Source organism: Salvelinus alpinus, chromosome 8 (assembly GCF_045679555.1).
Source record: "Salvelinus alpinus chromosome 8, SLU_Salpinus.1, whole genome shotgun sequence".
NCBI lineage: Eukaryota > Metazoa > Chordata > Actinopteri > Salmoniformes > Salmonidae > Salvelinus > Salvelinus alpinus.
The window spans coordinates 30006175-30026122 of record NC_092093.1 but is presented as its reverse complement, the minus strand read 5'-3'; the positions used below and the strand labels follow the sequence as shown (position 1 = coordinate 30026122).

The following is a 19948-nucleotide window of genomic DNA, read 5'->3' as shown; positions in this document are numbered from 1 at the left end:
TAAGTTTATTGGTAACGTTTGGGATTCATTTTGTATGCATTTTGAAGGAGGGAGCTAAACTGACTTTTTATGGATATAAAGAAGGACTTGATCGAACAAAAGGACCATTTGTAATGTAACTGGGACCTTTTGGAGTGCCAACAGAAGATCTTCAAAGGTAATTCTATCTCTATTTCTGACTTTCGTGTCGCAACTCCCTGGTTGAAAATGATTTGTTATGCATTTGTGTGCTGGGCGCTGTCCTCAGATAATCGCATGGTTTGCTTTCGCTGTAAAGCCTTTTTTGAAATGTGACACGGCGGCTGGATTAACAACAAGTTAAGCTTTATTTTGATGTATTGCACTTGTGATTTCATGAAAGTTTAATATTTATAGTAATTTAATTTGGCGCTCTGCAATTTCACCGGAAGTTGTCGAAATGGGACGCTAGCGTCCCACTGATCCGCAAGAAGTTAACACGTTTAAATGTTTTACTCACGTTGACTGAGGTGAAGGAGAGCCCACAGGTTTTGGTAGTGGGCCGTGTCAGTGGCACTGTATTGTCCTCAAAGCGAGCAAAGAAGTTGTTTAGTTTGTCTGGGAGCAAGACAATCGGTGTCCGCGACAGGGCTGGTTTTCTTTTTGTAATCCGTGATTGTCTGTAGACCCTGCCACATACGGCCACGACTGCAATCCTCCCTGGCATGCTGTCAATTAACTTCTGGGCCACATCTTGACTGATGGCAGCCCATTCTTGCATAATCAATGCTTGAAGTTTGTCAGAATTTGTGGGTTTTTGTTTGTCCACCCGCCTCTTGAGGATTGACCACAAGTTCTCAATGGGATTAAGGTCTGGGGAGTTTCCTGACCATAGACCCAAAATATCGATGTTTTGTTCCCCGAGCCACTTAGTTATCACTTATCACTTTTGCCTTATGGCAAGGTGCTCCATCATGCTGGAAAATACATTGTTCATCACCAAACTGTTCCTGGATGGTTGGGAGAAGTTGCTCTCGGAGGATGTGTTGGTACCATTCTTTATTCATGGCTGTGTATTTAGGCAAAATTGTGAGTGAGCCCACTCCCTTGGCTGAGAAGCAACCTCACACATGAATGGTCTCAGGATACTTTACTGTTGGCATGACACAGGACTGACGGTAGCGCTCACCTTAGGACAAGCTTTTTTCCGGATGCCCCAAACAATCGGAAAGGGGATTCATCAGAGAAAATGACTTTTCCCCAGTCCTCGGCAGTCCAATCCCTGTACCTTTTGCAGAATATCAGTCTGTCCCTGATGTTTTTCCTGGAGAGAAGTGGCTTCTTTGCTGACCTTCTTGACACCAGGCCATCCTCAAATCTTTGCCTCACTGTGCATGCAGATGCACTCACACCTGCCTGCTGCCATTCCTGGGCAAGCTCTGTACTGGTGGTGCCCTGATCCCGCAGCTGAATCAACTTTAGGAGATGGTCCTGGCGCTTGCTGGACTTTCTTGGGCGCCCTGAAGCCTTCTTCACAACAATTGAACCGCTCTCCTTGAAGTTCTTGATGATCCGATAAATAGTTGATTTAGGTGCAATCTTCCTGGCAACAATATCCTTGGCTGTGAAGCCCTTTTTGAGCAAAGCAATGATGACGGCACGTGTTTCCTTCCAAATAACCATGGTTGACAGAGGAAGAACAATGATTCCAAGCAACACCCTCCTTTTGAAGCTTCCAGTCTGTCATTCGAACCCAATCAGCATGACAGAGTGATTTCCAAACTTGTCCTCATCAACACTCACGTGTTAAAACTTCTTCTTAATAGGGGGCGCCATTTCCACTTTGGGAAAAAATAGTGCCCAAATTAAACAGCCTCGTACTCTGTTCTAGATCATATGATATGCATATTATTATTACTATTGGATAAAAAAAACTCTGAAGTTTCTAAAACTTTTTGAATTATATCTGTGAGTAAAACAGAACTCATTTGGCAGGCAAACTTCCAAACAGGAAGTGAAAATTCTGAAATGGGTCTCTGAAAGGCTTCGCCTATTCAATTGCCTTGTATTTATGGATATGTATGCACTTCATACGCCTTCCACTAGATGTCAACAGGCAGTAGAACGTTGAATGAGGTGTCTAGCCTGATGTGGGACCGAATGAGAGCTTTTGGAGTGACAGGTCAGCCATATTGGCAGTATTTTGCTGCGCACTAGATTTTGTCACATCGTTTTCTGCTATGCGTTAGGTAGACACGAAGAAATGCTCTGTCTGGGACGTTATTAAATTGATTTCTGAAAAACATCCTAAAGATGGATTATCAACTGAGTTTGACCAGTTTATTCGACTATTATTATGACTTTTTGAATTTTTCGTTCATGCATAAAATCTTCATGGACACGTGAGCTCCACTATGCTAGCCAAAGTTGCTAATTCGACAGAAGAAATGGACATTCTAAAACAAAACAACGATTTATTGTGGAACTAGGACACCTTGCACTGCATTCTGATGAAAGATCAAAAGGTAAGATAATATTTATGATGTTATTTCGTATTTTTGTTGAATATGTTGACTCCAACATGGCGGAGAATGGCTGAGCGCTGTCTCAGATTATTTTATGCTGTGCTTTTCACTAAAGTTTAAAGAAAATTTTTTTTATCTAACACAGCGGTTGAAAAACCAGTGTATCTTTAATTATATGTCCAACATGTATTTTTCAGCAAAGTTTATGATGAGTTTCTGTTAGATTACGTGACTCTCTAAATTTCTCTGGACAATTTGGAGCATTTTGGCGCCATGTTCACAATGTAAAACCAGGATTTGTAGCTATAAATATGCACATTTTCGAACAAAACATAAATGTATTGTATAACATGATGTTATAAGACTGTCATCTGATGAAGTTGTTCAAAGGTTAGTGATTATTTTTATCTCTATTTGTGAGTTTTGTGAAAGCTATCTTTGCTGTGAAAAAATGGCTGTGTTTTTTTGGCTATGGTGGTGAGCTAACATAAATATATGTTGTGTTTTCACTGTAAAACATTTTAAAATTCAGACATGTTGGCTGGATTCACAAGATGTTTATCTTTCATTTGCTGTATTGGACTTGTGATTTCATGAAATTATATGATATTCCCTGTGGCGCTAGGCTAGGCTAGTCAGCGTTTCTGATGAGGAGGATCCCGGATCCGGGAGGGGGGGGTCGGTAGAGGTTAACGAGAGAATAACTGACATGACGGCAGCTGGTCCTTGTGGCAGGGCTGAAATGCAGCGGATTTTTTTTTGGGGGGGGGGGGGGGGGGGGGGATTCAGTTCATTTGCATGGCAAAGAGGAACTTTGCAATTAATTGCAATGCATCTGATCCCTCTTCATAACATTCTGGAGTATATGCAAATTGCCATCATACAAACTGAGGCAGCAGACTTTGTGAAAATGAATGTGTGTGTCATTCAAAACTTTTGGCCACGACTGTACACTATATTAGGCCCAGCCTTTGGAACTTTGGTTTTCCTACATTCGATGGATTTGGATACTGCTTTCAAGCTAATTTCTTTAGCATTAGTAAAGATGTGATCAATACATGTTGATAATTTAATTCCTGAGCTGTTTGTAACTACCCTGGTAGGTTGACTGATAACCTGAACCAGGTTGCAGGCACTGGTTACAATTAGAAGCTTTTCCTTGACGAATGCCAGTCAATATTTAAATCAACCAGAAAAATACCTCTGTTAATATCACATACAATATCAAGCATGTCACAAGTTATCCAGATAGTGACTGTTAGCACTTAGTGGTCTATAGCAGCTTCCCACACGAATGGGCTTTAGGTGAGGCAGATGAACCTGTAGCCATATTACTTCAACAGTATTTAACATGATCCTCTAAGCTTTATAGGAATGTGGTTCTGAATATAAAAACAGGAACACCACAACTGGCACTTCTGTCTTTTCTGTAAATGTTATAACATTGTATTGCTACCACTGTATCTATTCAAAATATGAATGTCATCCGTTACTAGCAATTTATTAATTCCATAAACCTTGTTTCTTAAGCTACATTCTGTGGTCCTGAGCAGGTTTTCATCAAGGATCTCCCTGTACTTTGCTCCAATCATCTTTCCTTTGATCCTGTCTAGTCTTCCAGTCCCTGCCACTGAGAAACAACCCCACAGCATGATGCTGCCACCACCATGCTTCACCGTAAGGATGATGCCAGGTTTCCTCCAGAAGTGAAACTTGGCATTCAGGTCAAAGAGTCAATCTTGGTTTCATCAGACCAGGGAATCTTGTTTCTCATGATCTGAGAGTCTTAAGGTGCCTTTTGGAAAACTCCAAGCCGGCTGTCATTTGCCTTTTACTGAGGAGTGGCTTCCGTCTGGCCACTCTACCATAAAGACCTGATTGGTGGAGATCTGCAGAGATGGTTGTCCTTCTGGAAGGTTCGCCCATCTCCACAGAGGAACTCTACAGCTCTGTCAGAGTGACCATTGGGTTCTTGGTCACCTTCCTGACCATGGCCCTTCTCCCCAGATTGCTCAGTTTGGCCGGGCGGCCAGCTCTAGGAAGAGTCTTGGTGGTTCCAAACTTCTTCCATTTAAGAATGGAGGCCACTGTGTTCTTGGCGACCTTCAATGCTGATCAATGGAAACAGGATGCACCTGAGCTCAAAGGGTCTGAAAACTTATGTAAATAAGGCATTTCATTTCTTTACCTGTTTCGCTTTGTCATTACGGAGTATTGTGTGTAGATTGACGGGGATTTTTATTTTATTTAATCCATTTTAGAATAAGGCTGTAACGTAACAAAATGTGGAAAAAGTCAAGGGGTCTGAATACTTTCCAAATGCATTGAATAATATCATTGTCATACCATATGTTACTACAGACCCACATTTGTTTCACTAATAGATCTGCTGACAAAAGGGCAATAAAATAACAGTTTGAGCTATATTTTCTGTGAGAGAAGATTGTGGAAACACAGCAGCTTCACGTTGCTAGGAAACACATGGCAGTGAGGGCTGCCTGTAAGGGTGTGATCATCAGCAGCATTATGCAAAAGCTAGCTCACACGACATAAACCCATAGCTGTAACATTACTAGCTACAGATAAGAGATCACATGGATTCCTCGATCAATCTTAATTATGTCTTACAGTTAGTAAAAAGCATAGAGTGGAGAGGATGAGGAGCTCTGCGGACCCATGCATTCAGTTCGGCTGGTACCTAGCCGAACGAGTGTGCTCGCATACTCACTTCAAGACCTTTACTTTTAAAACGAGAACAGTGGAAATAGTACTGTTTGTCCATTTAGAGACGCCATAGCCAGTATACACTTCCTCAAAATAGTCAGAATTAAAAGAACAAGAAATCGGTCATTCATTTTGACGTTTTTGCCGAAGAGATCTTAGTAGCACAATTTTACATCTAATTAAGATATTTGATGCAGTATTTTTCAATGAAAAAACGTTCATGAAAACGAGTTGTCTCTAGTTGAATGACAAATCATTTATTGAAGAATCCCTACTGTTGACCAATTACAGACAAAGAGGCATAGACTTCGTCTCTGAACTTCAGATTGCCTCCAGAAAAAAATTAAGTGTGACCGAACAGCCGAGAAACCCCTCATCGAAGTCCAAAACAAACGACAACGTCACAAAATGTCATAATATATGCACAAACTCTACCAAACTGTATGGGCTGGGAAGCATTCAGACGCCTTTAGTTTCCCAAAGTAATTTAGCTATTCATTGTAGTCATTGCGATCTGTAGAGTTGCTATTTTCTTGTGTCAATTAACTTGTGACATTCCTGTCTTGCAGAAAATCACACACAGAACGAGCAGTATGGCTGGTGGCATTGTCATGCTGCAGGGTCATGTCAGGATGAGCCTGCAGGAAGGGTACCACATGAGGGAGGAGGATGTCTTCCCTGTAACGCACAGCGTTGAGATTGCCTGCAATGACAACAAGCTCAGTCCGATGATGCTGTGACACACCGCCCCAGACGGACCCTCCACCTCCGAAACGATCCCGCTCCAGAGTACAGGCCTCGGTGTAACGCTCATTCCTTCGACGATAAATGCAAATCTGACCATCATCCCTGGTGAGACAAAACTGCGACTCGTCAGTGAAGAGCACTTTTTGCCAGTCCTGTCTGGTCAAGAGACCGTGGGCTTGTAAACAGGCCTACAAGCCCTCAGTCAAGCCTCTCTGGGCCTATTGCGGACAGTCTGAGCACTGATGGAGGATTGTGCATTCCTGGTGTAAATCGGGCAGTTGTTGCCATACTGTACCTGTCCCGCAGGTGTGATGTTCGGATGTACCGATCCTGTGCAGGTGTTGTTACACGTGGTCTGCCACTGCGAGGACGATCAGCTGTCCATCCTGTAGCACTGTCTTTGGCATCTCACAGTACAGACATTGTAAATTATTGCCCTGGCCACATCTGCAGTCCTCATGCCTCCTTGCAGCATGCCTAAGGCACGTTCACACAGATGAGCAGGGACCCTGGGCATCTTTCTTTTGGTGTTTTTCAAAATCAGTAGAAAAGCCTCTTTAGTGTCCTAAATTTTCATAACTGACCTTAATTGCCTACCATCTGTAAGCTGTTAGTGACTTAACGACCACTCCACAGGTGCATGTTCATTAAAACAAGCATGGGAAACAGTGTTTAAACCCTTTGCAATGAAGATCTGTGAAGTTATTTGGATTTTTACTAATTATCTTTGAAAGACAGGGTCCTGAAAAAGGGACATTTTATTTTTTTGCTGAGATAGATATATCTAGCCATCTGTCACACACATACTAGCTCTCTTCTTTATTTATATGGGCGATCCTTAGTTGCTACATCATTTTTGGACGTATACATGTATGACATATGTACCCATTGATTCCTGAATAATATAACGTATAATTGCCATTAAAAAATATATACGTCCAAAAATGGATGTGGCACCTAAGGATTGCCCATATAAATTAAGACCAACAAGCAAATGTTTGTAGCCAATTTAGATTTTGTGGCTGTGGAATTTGACTGAAATCTGATTTAGTGGATATAGACTCAGTGAAAACGTGTAACCACTGCTGTGTCCTTGCACAACCATAATCCCCTGCTAATCTCCACATGGAGAATTACAAACCATTTTTACATCCTGTCTTTTCCCCATTCATTGTTATTGAATGATCTAACGTTAGTACTGCATATGTAGTAAGCTATCTAGCGTTATTTTGCTAAATAATTAACTAGTAACGACATTTCTATTTTCTTCGCACATGGATAACGTTAGTAGGCTTTCTGTCAATCAATGTTGTCAATAACGTTTGGTGAGTGATTAGCTATTAGCTAGCTAACTAATATGATCAGATTCATGCATAACGTGGTCTACTGTGTTGGTTAGTAATGCGAAACAGGTGGATGGACATCAACCGATACTTCTACATGTGTTCCAACTGCAAAAGCCGACGGGCTGCTTAGCTGTAATTTAGCAGCTAACATTAACTACCTCGCTCGCTACGATGATAGCTACTGGATGTCACAATTAGCTAGCGAACGTTCAAACGTTCAAATAAATTATATTTAACCAATCCAACACTGTTCAACCCCATGCCAGAATATGTTGCTTGGATTTCCACCATGTCCATGGTCTTCTAGGTGTAGAGTATGGACTGTCACTCACTAAGCTACCACCCAGAGACTAAAACGAGACCATAGTAACGTTAATAGGAAACCATCTTTGAAGAGACCGCTCGCGACACACACTTGCTAGCTAGTGGCTAGTTCTCTATTTAGCCAAAACCGGCTAGCGTAGCTCGCAATCATTTCCCGTGGCTCAGGTCAGGGTGACTTTACGGCGTATCTTACCTTGTACGAAGAGGTATATTTCGCTGTAGCTGGATCATAGAGGCATCCACTTTGTATTTCAAGAATGCCAGATAATGGCTCAGAATGTCCGCCCCTCCTAAAAATGCTAGCAGCTATAGACTATCGTTTCAGTACTGTTAGCCATACAGACAAGTGCGGTCTGATTGGTTGATTCCCTCTTCTCAGAAGCAGGGGACAGCGTCGTCATGTCGTTACACAAATTATTTGATTCTTGTGAAATTAATGTTTAAATTCAAAGAAAAAGCATCTTGGTTTTTCTAACTACTGTAAATCTGTCTATGAAAACTATAAAATTGTTACAACTAACTATGATTAGTTAAGTCAGGTTTCTGGAATGGTCTTATAATTGGACCACCACTACCACACTACAGTCACAGATAGAACAAGAAGACAGATATTTCACCGGTTGTATAAATGTGAAGCATCCGGTTGGCGTTTCCACTCACTACCAAATATGGCAGTGAGAAGAAGCCCAGTTTGAATGAGATGGATATTGGCAGACATTATGCTAATTTACTCATCGATAGAACATTTGATCTCAATACAGTTTTCTGTTCCCAAAACTACAATATGTTCCGAACAGAGTGGACTAAGTTTTGTAGACTTTTCCCTTTGCCAAAGTTTTTAAAAAGTGCGCTGTTTAGGAGTGCAAAGGCGAATTAAGTTATTGGACACGCGCACTTCAGAGTAGGCGTTCCCCAACAGAAATATGCAAATGTGTGAATGTATGAATGAAATGTATGAATAGAACGCGCCAATAGGATATCGCTAGCTCGTGCTTAGCTCTGTCCACCTCCTTGCTTGTTCTGTCCACTTTGGCATGTTTGTTCCCATTTGAAACGACGGGCTGTGGTCTATCTTGGTTTAGTTATACAAAATATTTGCTACAGTCATAGAACAATGAGCCAGATGTTTACCGGATATATACATCTGAAGCATCCGGTTGACGTTTCTACTCACCACCAAATATGGAAGCCCAGTGGCTGGGAGTAGAATAAGATGGAGCGAGATAGATTTTAGTCGACAATCTGCAAATACTCATCGATGAAAGATTCTCTCAATACAGTTATTTTCCAAAAACGATAATATTTTACGAACAGAGTGGACAATTTTGTAGACTTTACTGTTTGAGAAGTTTCAAAATATTGCAAGGGAAAATTGAGTTATTGCACAAGCCACTTTAGAATAGGCATCAATTCAATTCAAAGATATTTATTGGCATAGGAAACATGTTTACACTGCCAAAGCGAGTGAAATAGATAATAAACAAAAGTGAAAAACAATCCGAAATTAACAGTAAACATTATACTCAAACGTTTCAAAGGAATGGAGGCATTTAAAATGTCATATTATGGCTATGGACAGTGTTGTAACAATGTTCAAATAAATAAAGAAATATGGGTTGTATTTACAATGGTGTTTGTTCTTCACTGGTTACCCTTTTCTTGTGGCAACGGATCACAAATATTGCTGCTGTGATGGCACATTGTGATATTTAACCTAATAGATATGGGAGTTAATCAAAATTGGATTTGTTTTCAAATTCTTTGTGGGTCTGTGTAATCTGAGGGAAATATGTGTCTCTAATATGGTCATACATTTTGCAGAAGGTTAGGAAGTGCAGCTCAGTTTCCACCTTAATGTGTGGGCAGTGTGCACATAGCCTGTATTCTCTTGAGAGCCAGGTCTGCCTACAGCGGACTCTCTATTGCAAGGCTATGCTCACAGAGTCTGTACATAGTCAAAGCTTTCCTTAAGTTTGGGTCAGTCACAGTGGTCAGGTATTCTGCCACTGTGTACTCTCTGTTTAGGGCCAAATAGCTTTCCAGTTTGGAAAGAATTAACAAAAAAAACAGAGCAATGTGTCAAGTAACTATCTTTTTGTTTTCTCGTGATTTAGTTGGGTCTAAATGTGTTTCTGTTCACAAACAGAGCCCCAGGACCCGCTTGCTTAGGGGACTCTTCTCTAGGTTAACCGCTCTGTAATTGATGGCTTTGTTATGGAAGGTTTGGGAATCGCTTCCTTTTAGGTGGTTGTAGAATTTAACAGCTCTTTTCTGGATTTTGATAATTAGCGGGTATCGTCCTACTTCTGCTCTGCATGCATTATTTGGTGTTTTACGTTGTACACACAGGATGTTTTTGCAGAATTCTGCATGCAGTCTCAATTGGGTGTTTGTCCCATTTTGTCCCTCACAACTATAAAAGGGCAATGACAGATTCAAGTATTTTTTTGGGCCAAATCCTAATTGTGATGTCGAATTTGATGTTCCTTTTGATGGTGTACAAGGCCCTTCTTGCCTAGTCTCTCAGATCATTCACAGCTTTGTGGAAGTTACCTCGGCCTAAACATCAGCGCCACAGGTATGCATCGTTTTTTGTGTGCTCTAGGGCAACAGTGTCTAGGAGGAATTTGTATTCTTAGTCCTGGCAACTGGACCTTTTTTGGAACACCATTATTTTTGTCTTACTGAGATTTACTGTCAGGGCCAAGGTATGACAGAATCTGTGCAGAAGTTCTAAATTGTGCTGTAAGCCCTCCTTGGTTGGTTGACAGGAGCACCAGATCATCAGCAAACAGACACTTGACTTCAGATTCTAGTTGGGTGAGGGTCGGGTTCTGCAGACTGTTCTAGTGCCCTCGCCAATTTGTTGATATGTTCAAGCTGCATCCGTCTCACCCCATAGCCCTGTGGATCTTGCCAATTTTAACCGCATACTTGTTGTGTACAGGGATTTTATAATGTCGTATGTTTTAGACTTCGCCTTAGTTTTGGTTTGTTTGTCAATTAGGGTGTGAAGGATGAATACATAGTCTGTTGTACGGTAATTTGGTAAGAAGCCAATTTAACATTTGCTCAGTACATTGTTTTCCCTGTGGAAATGCACGAGTGTGCTGTTAATGCGGAGGATTTTCCCAAGTTTGCTTTTGACATATCCCACATTAGTCATTGGGGTAAAATTAGTCTCCACTTTTGTGGATTGGGTTTATCAGTCTTTGGTCCCAAATATTGGAGAAGTTGCCAAAGCTGAGTATGATGTTAAAGAGTTTAAGTATAGCCAATTGTAATTTGTGGTCTGTATATTTTATACATTTCATTTAGGATACCAACAACACCATAGACCTTCTTGGGTCAAAGGGTTTGTATTTAACAGAAATATGCAAATATGTGCTAGAACACATACCTTCACCACCTGGGGGCGGTCTGTCAGGAAGTCCAGGTTCCAATTGCATAGGGAGGATTTCAGTCCCAGGGCCGTGAGCTTAGAATGCACTATGGTATTGAAGGCTGAGCTGTAGTCAATGAACAGCATCCTCACATATGCATTCCTTTTGTCCAAGTGGGTGAGGGCAGTGTGCAGTGCAATGGCAATTGCGTCGTCTGTGGATCGGTCAGGGCAGTAGGCAAAACTTTCTTACGTCCTTCGTGGAGACCGGCAGCTCAGTCGTTGTGCTTGAAGCGTGAGAAAAAGGTGTTTAGCTCATCCGGTAGGTCGGCGTTGATGTGTGCTAATGTGGCTGGCTTTCTATTTGTAATCCGTGATTGCTCCCCTACTTTGCCCCTGTACTTGCGTTTCGCCATCTTGATCGATTATGTGTAGGTTTAGCAACAGACTAATGAATACACACCTGGGTAGAACCATTCACTAAACATTTACATGATAACAGCTTAATGTCCTGTAGTTAATCAAATAAACACCATCTACAAAACCATTCACATTTTATTATTTATAAAACACCTAAAAAGAGTCCAACAAATCATACAATCAACACCAGACGACTCCAGTCAGTGATACAAAAATAAAGTATTCTATGAACGACATACTGATATCTGTAACATGGAACAGTAATTGTTGTTAAGTGATAATACTAATTCATTCCGGGAGAAATACCAGGGTTGAAGAGGAGTACACACTAAACATGTGACTGTATATAGACTGTTGGAGCGGTTTCATCATTGTGATCACCAGTAGTGCCCCCTCACTCTTACTGAGACCTTAATACATTTGGTCCATATTGCTCTCGCAATCCCAACAGTGGGGTGTGTCCAACTATCTACCGATCATCTGCCCAGCACAGTGGCCAGGAGGGCCATGCGGATGTACATGCCGTTCTCAGCCTGCCGGAAGTAGGCAGCACGAGGATCAGTGTCCACCTCCGCACTGCAAGAGAGAAAGTCAACATGAAACCAAATCATCCCTCTTAAGACTGCGAACATTAGTGAATCAAAGGAAGTATAATGAAGAGAGATGCGTTGTAATCTAGGGGAACATCCGTACCTGATCTCATTGACTCTCGGTAGAGGATGCATCACCACCATCTTCTTCTTCGCTCCAGTCATGATGTGTGGGGTGAGGATGAACTGACCGAAGCACTGGAGAAAAACAAAACAAGGGATTTTAGCACTGATCAAACACTAAGGCCTCACAGGTTAGTGAAACCCCATCCCATCTTTACCGCTTTGTACTCTTCCTCGGAGGAAAACCTCTCCTTCTGAATCCTGGTCATGTAGAGGACGTCAGTGTCAGGCAGGGCCTCTTCGATGCTCTCAAACTCTTCCTGCAGTCACAAGGACATACAGTAGTTTAGCGCTTTATGTAGTGCATTCGATATGTGAAGGACACCTACATACCAGCAGCAGTGCCATTAAGATTTAGATACAGAGCCATCAGCTTTACCACAAAAAAACCATGCGATCCACCCACCTGCTTGATGCCTTTGGAGGCCACAAAGTCAATGATCTCGGAGGGCATGTGGAGATTCTTTGGGGCGACGTAGCGCAGAGTGATCCTGTACTGGGTGAGCAGCCTGGCCAGGGAATGAACTGTGCGGCCATGCTTCAGGTCCCCTACCATGGTGATCTACAGACAGACATCGAGAGAGACAAGAGTCAGGATACCTGGATGAAGCCTGGAGGGCCATTGGGCATTGGCTATGTTAACTTAAAGGCAGGCTGCCATCACAACATACAAAGTCAGGTTCCAGATCTTACAGCTTTCTGTTTGCATTACCGTAAAATAAAATAAAAATACTGCACTGTTTACACTTCTAAATTGGTATTAGCACTAGTACTGCTGCGAAGACATGACCATCATCCCTGAAGGGGAGATGGGTGTGTTGAGGTCTCACCGTCATGCCGTTGACCGTACCCAGCTCCTCTCTGATGGTGAATACATCCAGCAGGGCCTGCGTGGGGTGCTCCCCGACCCCGTCCCCAGCGTTGATCACCGGCTTCCGGCAGTGCCTCGCTGCAGACTACAGGTGGAAATAAACAAGTCGGATACAGCCGAGCAAGTACATCTTCTCACTCAAACTGACAACAAGGTTCACTTTTTCAAAGTGTTCTCTCAGAATATCTTGCCTTAATGAACATGACAAGCGTTCAAGTGAAGTTGTAACGCGGCGTATCGACACCGCTGCTCACCTCCACGGCCCCTGGCGTGGGGTGTCGCAGCACCAGGACGTCAGCGTAGCAGCTCATGGTCTGGACCGAGTCCGCCAGAGACTCGCCCTTCTGCGACGAGGAGGTGGCCTCACAGAAATGGACCACGGAGCCACCCAGACGCTGCATTGCCGCTGCAAACGAACTGCTGGTGCGCGTGCTGACCTCGTAGAACATGGATGCCATCACCTTACCCTGAGAGAGTAACACACAGGGGTCTAAGACGAAGAATACAGACTAGCGTACACCAGATCCATCTTTGAGCACAGCATTCAGGCATTTCAGGGCACACAGCATTTCTACACTGAACACAAATATAAACACGACATGCAAAGTGTTGGTCCCATGTTTCATGAGCTGAAACAAAAAAGCCCAGAAATGTTCCATACACATACAAAGCTTATTTCTCTCAAAGTTCATGCACAAATTTGTTTACATCCCTGTTGGTGAGCATTTCTCCTTTTCCAAGATAATCCATCCACCTGACAGGTATAGCATATCAAGAAGCTGAATAAACAGCATGTTCATTACACGGGTGCACCTTGTGCTGGGGACAATAAAAGGCCACTTTAAAAATGTGCAGTTTTGTCATGTCTCAAGTTGAGTGAGCATGCAATTGGCATGACGACTGCAGGAACTTCCACCAGAGGTGTTGCCAGAGAATTGAATGTCAATTTCTCTACTATAAGCCACCTCCAATGTAATTTTAGAGAATTGGGCAGCAACGTCCAACCGGCCTCACAACCGCAGACCATGCCAGCCCAGAACCTCCACATCCGGCTTCTTCACCTGCGGAATCAGGGGTGGTGGTTGCTGAGGAGTATTTCTGTCTGTAATAAAGCCCTTTTGTGGGGAATAACTCATTCTGATTGGGTGGGCCTATGCCCTCCCAGGCCCACCCATGTCTGCACCCCTGTCCAGTCATGTGAAATCCATAGATTAGGGCCTAATAAACTGATTTAAATTGACTGATTTCCGTATAACTGTAAAATCTGAAAATGTTGCGTTATATACATAACTCAGCAAAAAAAGAAACGTCCTCTCACTGTCAACTTTATTCGCGTTTATTCTCAGCAAACTTAACATGTGTAAATATTTGAACATAACAAGATTCAACAACTGAGACATAAACTGAACAAGTTCCACAGACATGTGACTAACATAAATTGAATAATGTGTCCCTGAACAAGGGGGGGGGGGGTCAAAATCAAAAGTAAGTCAGTATCTGGTGTGGCCACCAGCTGCATTAAGTACTGCAGTGCATCTCCTCCTCATGGACTGCAACAGATTTGTCAGTTCTTGCTGTGAGATGTTACCCCACTCTTCCACCAAGGCTACTGCAAGTTCCCGGACATTTCTGTGGGGAATGGCCATAGCCCTCACCCTCCGATCCAACAGGTCCCAGACGTGCTCAATGGGATTGAGATCCGGGCTCTTCGCTGGCCATGGCAGAACACTGACATCCCGTGCTTGCGGGAAATCACGCACAGAACGAGCAGTATTGCTGGTGGCATTGTCATGCTGGAGGGTCATGTCAGGATGAGCCTGCAGGAAGGGTACCACATGAGGGAGGAGGATGTCTTCCCTGTAACGCACAGCGTTGAGATTGCCTGCAATGACAACAAGCTCAGTCCGATGATGCTGTGACACACCGCCCCAGACCATGACGGACCCTCCACCTCGATCCCGCTCCAGGAGTACAGGCCTCTAACGCTCATTTCTTCGACGATAAACGCGAATCCGACCATCACCCCTGGTGAGACAAAACCGCGACTCGTCAGTGAAGAGCACTTTTTGCCAGTCCTGTCTGGGCAAGCGACGGGGGGTTTGTGCCCATAGGCGACGTTGTTGCCGGTGATGTCTGGTGAGGACCTGCCTTACAACAGGCCTACAAGCCCTCAGTCAAGCCTCTCTCAGCCTATTGCGGACAGTCTGAGCACTGATGGAGGGATTGTGCATTCCTGGTGTAACTCGGGCAGTTGTTGTTGCCATCCTGTACCGGTCCCGCAGGTGTGATGGTCGGATATACCGATCCTGTGCAGGTGTTGATACACGTGGTCTGCCACTGCGAGGACGATCAGCTGTCCATCCTGTCTCCCTGTAGCGCTGTCTTAAACGCCTCAGTACGGACAATGCAATTTATTGCCCTGGCCACATCCGCAGTCCTCATGCTTCCTTGCAGCATGCCTAAGGCACATTCACGCAGATGTTCAGGGACCCTGGGCAGCTTTCTTTTGGTGTTTTTCAGAGTCAGTAGAAAGGCCTCTTTAGTGTCCTAAGTTTCATAACTGTGACCTTAATTGCCTACCGTCTGTAAGCTGTTAGTGTCTTAACGACTGTACCACAGGTGCGTGTTCATGAATTGTTTATGGTACATTGAACAAGCATGGGAAACAGTGTTAAAACCCTTTACAATGAAGATCTGTGAAGTTATTTGGATTTTTACGAATTATCTTTGAAAGACAGGGTCCTGAAAAAGGGACATTTATTTTTTTGCTAAGATAATATATATAATTTCCCCCCCGCAGAATATATTCTTACAACTGAGATTTACTAACAGTGGCACACCTTGAGACATTCAGAAAACTTGTTTTATGAGATCTTTAGGCATAGATGCACACAGGTGGCAGGTGTTGCTTGTATTCCCTTCTAGATCAGGTGATGTCATCAACTCCTATGTGAGTAATCATTTCCGGTAGTTGTTTTGTTGTTATTTTATACAACACACCTGCTCCTGTACGTTTAAGCTGAAGGACTATGGCTCAGGAAGAACTACGCTGCCTCCGGAAGTCCTGCAGATTACTCAAACCCTGGGTGACTCAACACTGGACTTAATGGAACGGCCTGAGCGGCTACTCTGAAATTAGCTTTATACTGTGATAAATCACAGAAATACTCACACGGTTGTTCTTTAGATTAATCAGAGTTTTAAACAAAAAGGAAAGAATTCTTACCTTCAGGATGTCAAGGCTTCTCTCTTTCTGAACCATCAGGCGAAGAGTATGGGCCACGTTAAACATGTGAGAGATCTGAAATAAAGAGTTAGAAGAAAAATATATATATTTATAAAAGTTCTTTAGTAAATAATGTCCCTGGCTATGTGTGTAGAGCAGCGTTTCCCAACCCTGGTCCTCCAGTACCCCCCAACAGTACAGCTTTTTTGTAGCCCTTAACAAACCCCTCCTTCAACTCATTGAGGGCTTGATGATTAGTTGACAAGTTGAATCAGGTTACAGTAAAAATGTATACTGTTGGGATTACTTGAGGACCAGGGTTGGGAAACACTGGTGTAGAGTAACATCATGGCCCGGTCCTAGATGACTTTGTAGAGTGGTGTGAAGAATCACACTTGGTCCTCAATACCAACAAGACCAAAGAGATGTGCATAGACTTCAGGAAGCGTACAACACCTACCTCTGCAACATCTATCAGAGGTCAGAACATAGAAATTGTAGAGGAATATAAATATCTGGGTGTCTTTTTGGACAGTAAGCTTCAGTGGAGTAAATGTACAGACCAGATCTACAAAAAGAGCCAACAGAGACTGTACTTTCTAAAAAAGTTGGGTTCTTTTAATATAGACTGTACTATATTGACTCTGTTTTACAAATCCTTTATTGAGAGTATTTTAACTTTTTGTATTGTTTGTTGGTTTGGCAATGCCACTGTCAGTCAGAGAAACATGCTGAGAAGGATTATTACCACCGCAAGCAAGGTACTTGGAGTCAAACAGACAGGCCTGGATGAGATTTTTAAGGTCAGGGCCCTCCGTAAGGCTCACAAAATCATTTTAGACCCAAGTCACCCCCTGTACCTGGACTTTGAATTACTCCCCTCTGGGCGCAGGTATAGGGCACCCCTCAGCAGGAAAAATAGAACGAGACAATCATTTGTGCCAGGTGTGATATCCCTCTTAAATAGCTCGGGCAAATGTTCCCATTGACCCCGTAAGGCCAGCAGGCTAGTCTTTGTTTTAAATGTTTTATTTCTTATTTCTTACTATTATTATTTTTTTTATTGGTGCGTGACTGTTATTGAAAGTTGTATTGTCAATCTTGTTTTGTATTTAACGCCACTTTAAATGTGTACATAACACTGCAACAAAATTTCCCCATGGGGACAATAAAGTAAGTAAGTAAGTAAGTAAGTAAGTAAGAGTACCTGTTCCTTGCTGAACTGCCTGACAGAGAGGACGTGTTGTCCCACTAGGGGGTGGAGCACTGGGGAGGTCTGGAGGTGGGCCAGGGGCTGCCCTGCCGCTGCCTCAGCCCGAGGGGACAGGATCCTGGCCAGGGGAGGGGGATGGCTGTAACTGTCCCCAGCTGCAGGGGCCATCTCTGGGGACAGAGGAACACGAAACGCTTCAAATACCACAGGAAAAATCGAACACGTGTGAATATTAATTGTTTTAGCAAAGTCTCTTAAGGATTGCAGTCTTTTCTATTTCCTGAGGATGAAACAACAAACACCTGAAAAGCATTGATTACACCATATTTCAACGCGCTTTCTTTCAAAGCAATCCAAGCATTAGGAAAGCAGTCGGCTCAGAGCAAAGCGACATGGGTAGTGCAGCAACTAATGAGAAGGAACAGAATTGCAAACTTTTTCTAGCAATCTCAACAACCAACTATTCCATGACATACAGGTATTCAAAGCAGCTACCAGTATAACTCCATTGAAATGGTCTGTCAGAATATTACACCAAACAGCCTTAACGATAGCAGAGCTAGGAAATGTATTATGCGTAACAGCTGAGCTACGTCAAGCTTCAAACCTTCTCTGAAACTTTCTTCAAATGCTCTTCTTAATGCTCTCGCCCTTGAATCTTCAGCTGCTTAGAATTTCATGACAAAATGTTAGAACACAAGTGTTAGAGAGATGATACAAAACGGTGGTATTTAGACAATGCTACAGCAATTAGCCAGTGTAGTGACAATCAAAGCCAACGTCAGTGGGTTATAAATACGTTTGAGATTGGTACAGCACTGAGCGTCATTTCTTCAATCCATTGTTTCTTACAAAGACAGTTCATCTTAATAAATGTGAGAATCAAACAACTTCCATCATTGATAGGGGCTGTGATCATACAGTCTTAGTAATGGGTGAAGAGCATAGCAAATGGCCAACAAAAACAAGGCTTTTAATTCCTTCATTCCCATCTCAGCAACACACTTGTATCCATCGATAAAGCACAGTCCCAGGTCTTTAGCATCAGAGTGAGCTATAGGTGGAGCCCTAGATTTAGACATTTCATTTAATCAGCAAATGTACTCAGCCAATCAATCTGTCATGATGACCATGCAGCCTATAGTAGAGACAGTGGAATCACTCGTTATACGATCTTCGCTTTCTCAAACGCTTCATATACGGTGCACTTAGAAATCACATGATCAGTTGGTTCAGAGATATAGATTAAAAGGTTTACCAATGACATCCAAGTGCCATTTTGTGTGCATCGTCCTAAAACCTGTAAATGGACAGTGAATATACCATTTATTGAAACGGACATTCACACAGCACTTTGCCACCACAAGCAAGAGCTCAGTTAGGCAAGAGAAAATATTGAGGCTGTAGTACCTGGGGGCATGCCTGGGTCGGAGGACCTGTGAACGCGAGGCGGCAGCATGTAGCGCCCGTCCCCAGCGGAACGGCGAGGACTCTGGGCGCATGTACGGATGCCCTCACACGGAGGGGTCAGCCGGGGGTGCTCTGGGGTCTGCCACACACAAAAGACACACAACAACCTTAGTGCCACAGACAATGCTTGCTAGTATGCTACATAAGCACATATTACTGTATCCGCACACTAACGTGACTGGCCGGAGCTGAAAGGGGTGGGACTGTACCTTTGGGATTTCTTTCACTGGCTCAGGGGGCTGGAGGAGGGGGATGGGTGCAGGCCAAGTCTTCACATCCTCCCCATAGCCAGGCGGGACCAGCACCTGTCCGTCGATGTAGGCCACCTCTCCTCTGAGCACCACTCTGCGGACCTTGCCTTTCACCTTCATGCCTTCAAAGGGCGTCCACTTGGACTTGGTGAACTGCATGTGCTTGGGGATGACCCACTCCTGCTCCAGGTCCACCTGGTGGGAGAGAGCAGGTCTAGAATGTTCTTGAAAAGCCAAAACATTGATCATCTTTTCAATTCCTCTTTGTATTTCAACGTGGAAACCCAAGGATATAAATCCTTGCCATGTTGCCCATTTTACATGGTTAAAAACGCTCGTTGGTGTGTGCCTGTAGCTACCTCTACATAGGTGTTGGCCTGTGCGGGAAGGGAGAAAATTTTGCGGGGGTTGTCGTACAGGCGCTTGATGATATCGTCGATGGTGAGGCGCCCATCGCTGACGGCGGTGAGGAGAAGGGGCAGCATGGTCTCAAGGCCGGGGTAACCTGGTGGGGGCTTCTCTGAGTTCTTCTCCTCCACTGAATGGGGGGCTGTTAGTTAGCAAAAACACACAGAAATATCAGAACTGTTGTATGGCAACACTCATCTTGTAATTGTGTGATAAAAAACAAGTAAGGGTTAACGGAGCCCTCACCGTTAGGGCTTCACGATATGGACAAAAATAAAATAATCTATATATATATTTTACTTGCGTTACAGATCAAAAACATCAGGAATGAGAGAAATGATATGGTTGTAATAAAGTAGGAACTTGGAAT

At 43.3% G+C, this 19948-nt stretch overlaps 2 protein-coding genes across 7 annotated transcripts in view; both read right to left on the bottom strand.

Annotated features, from left to right (window-relative positions):
• LOC139582894 (dnaJ homolog subfamily C member 5-like) overlaps positions 1-8224 on the bottom strand; it is a 30441-nt gene extending 22217 nt beyond the window's left edge. For 2 of the 3 annotated variants that reach the window (XM_071413324.1, XM_071413325.1), the window contains exon 1: positions 7818-7956. The gene's annotated coding sequence lies outside the window, so the exon portion shown is untranslated. Of the gene's footprint in view, positions 1-7817 lie in introns of all 3 variants that reach the window. The other variant, XM_071413326.1, reaches the window with a different exon arrangement.
• A 3319-nt stretch (positions 8225-11543) lies between these two features.
• LOC139582892 (multifunctional protein CAD-like) overlaps positions 11544-19948 on the bottom strand; it is a 23070-nt gene continuing 14665 nt past the window's right edge. The window contains exons 32-44 of one of the 4 annotated variants that reach the window (XM_071413319.1): positions 19530-19720; positions 19129-19365; positions 18860-18998; positions 18708-18749; positions 18057-18113; positions 17444-17619; positions 16237-16311; positions 13265-13477; positions 12970-13095; positions 12546-12701; positions 12298-12399; positions 12120-12214; positions 11544-12002 (exon numbers count right to left, since the gene is read on the bottom strand). In XM_071413319.1, coding sequence (XP_071269420.1) covers positions 11903-12002; positions 12120-12214; positions 12298-12399; positions 12546-12701; positions 12970-13095; positions 13265-13477; positions 16237-16311; positions 17444-17619; positions 18057-18113; positions 18708-18749; positions 18860-18998; positions 19129-19365; positions 19530-19720 — 1709 coding nt within the window. In that variant the 3' untranslated portion in view covers positions 11544-11902. Of the gene's footprint in view, positions 12003-12119; positions 12215-12297; positions 12400-12545; positions 12702-12969; positions 13096-13264; positions 13478-16236; positions 16312-17443; positions 17620-18056; positions 18117-18707; positions 18750-18859; positions 18999-19128; positions 19366-19529; positions 19721-19948 lie in introns of all 4 variants that reach the window. The other 3 variants (XM_071413320.1, XM_071413322.1, XM_071413323.1) reach the window with 3 other exon arrangements.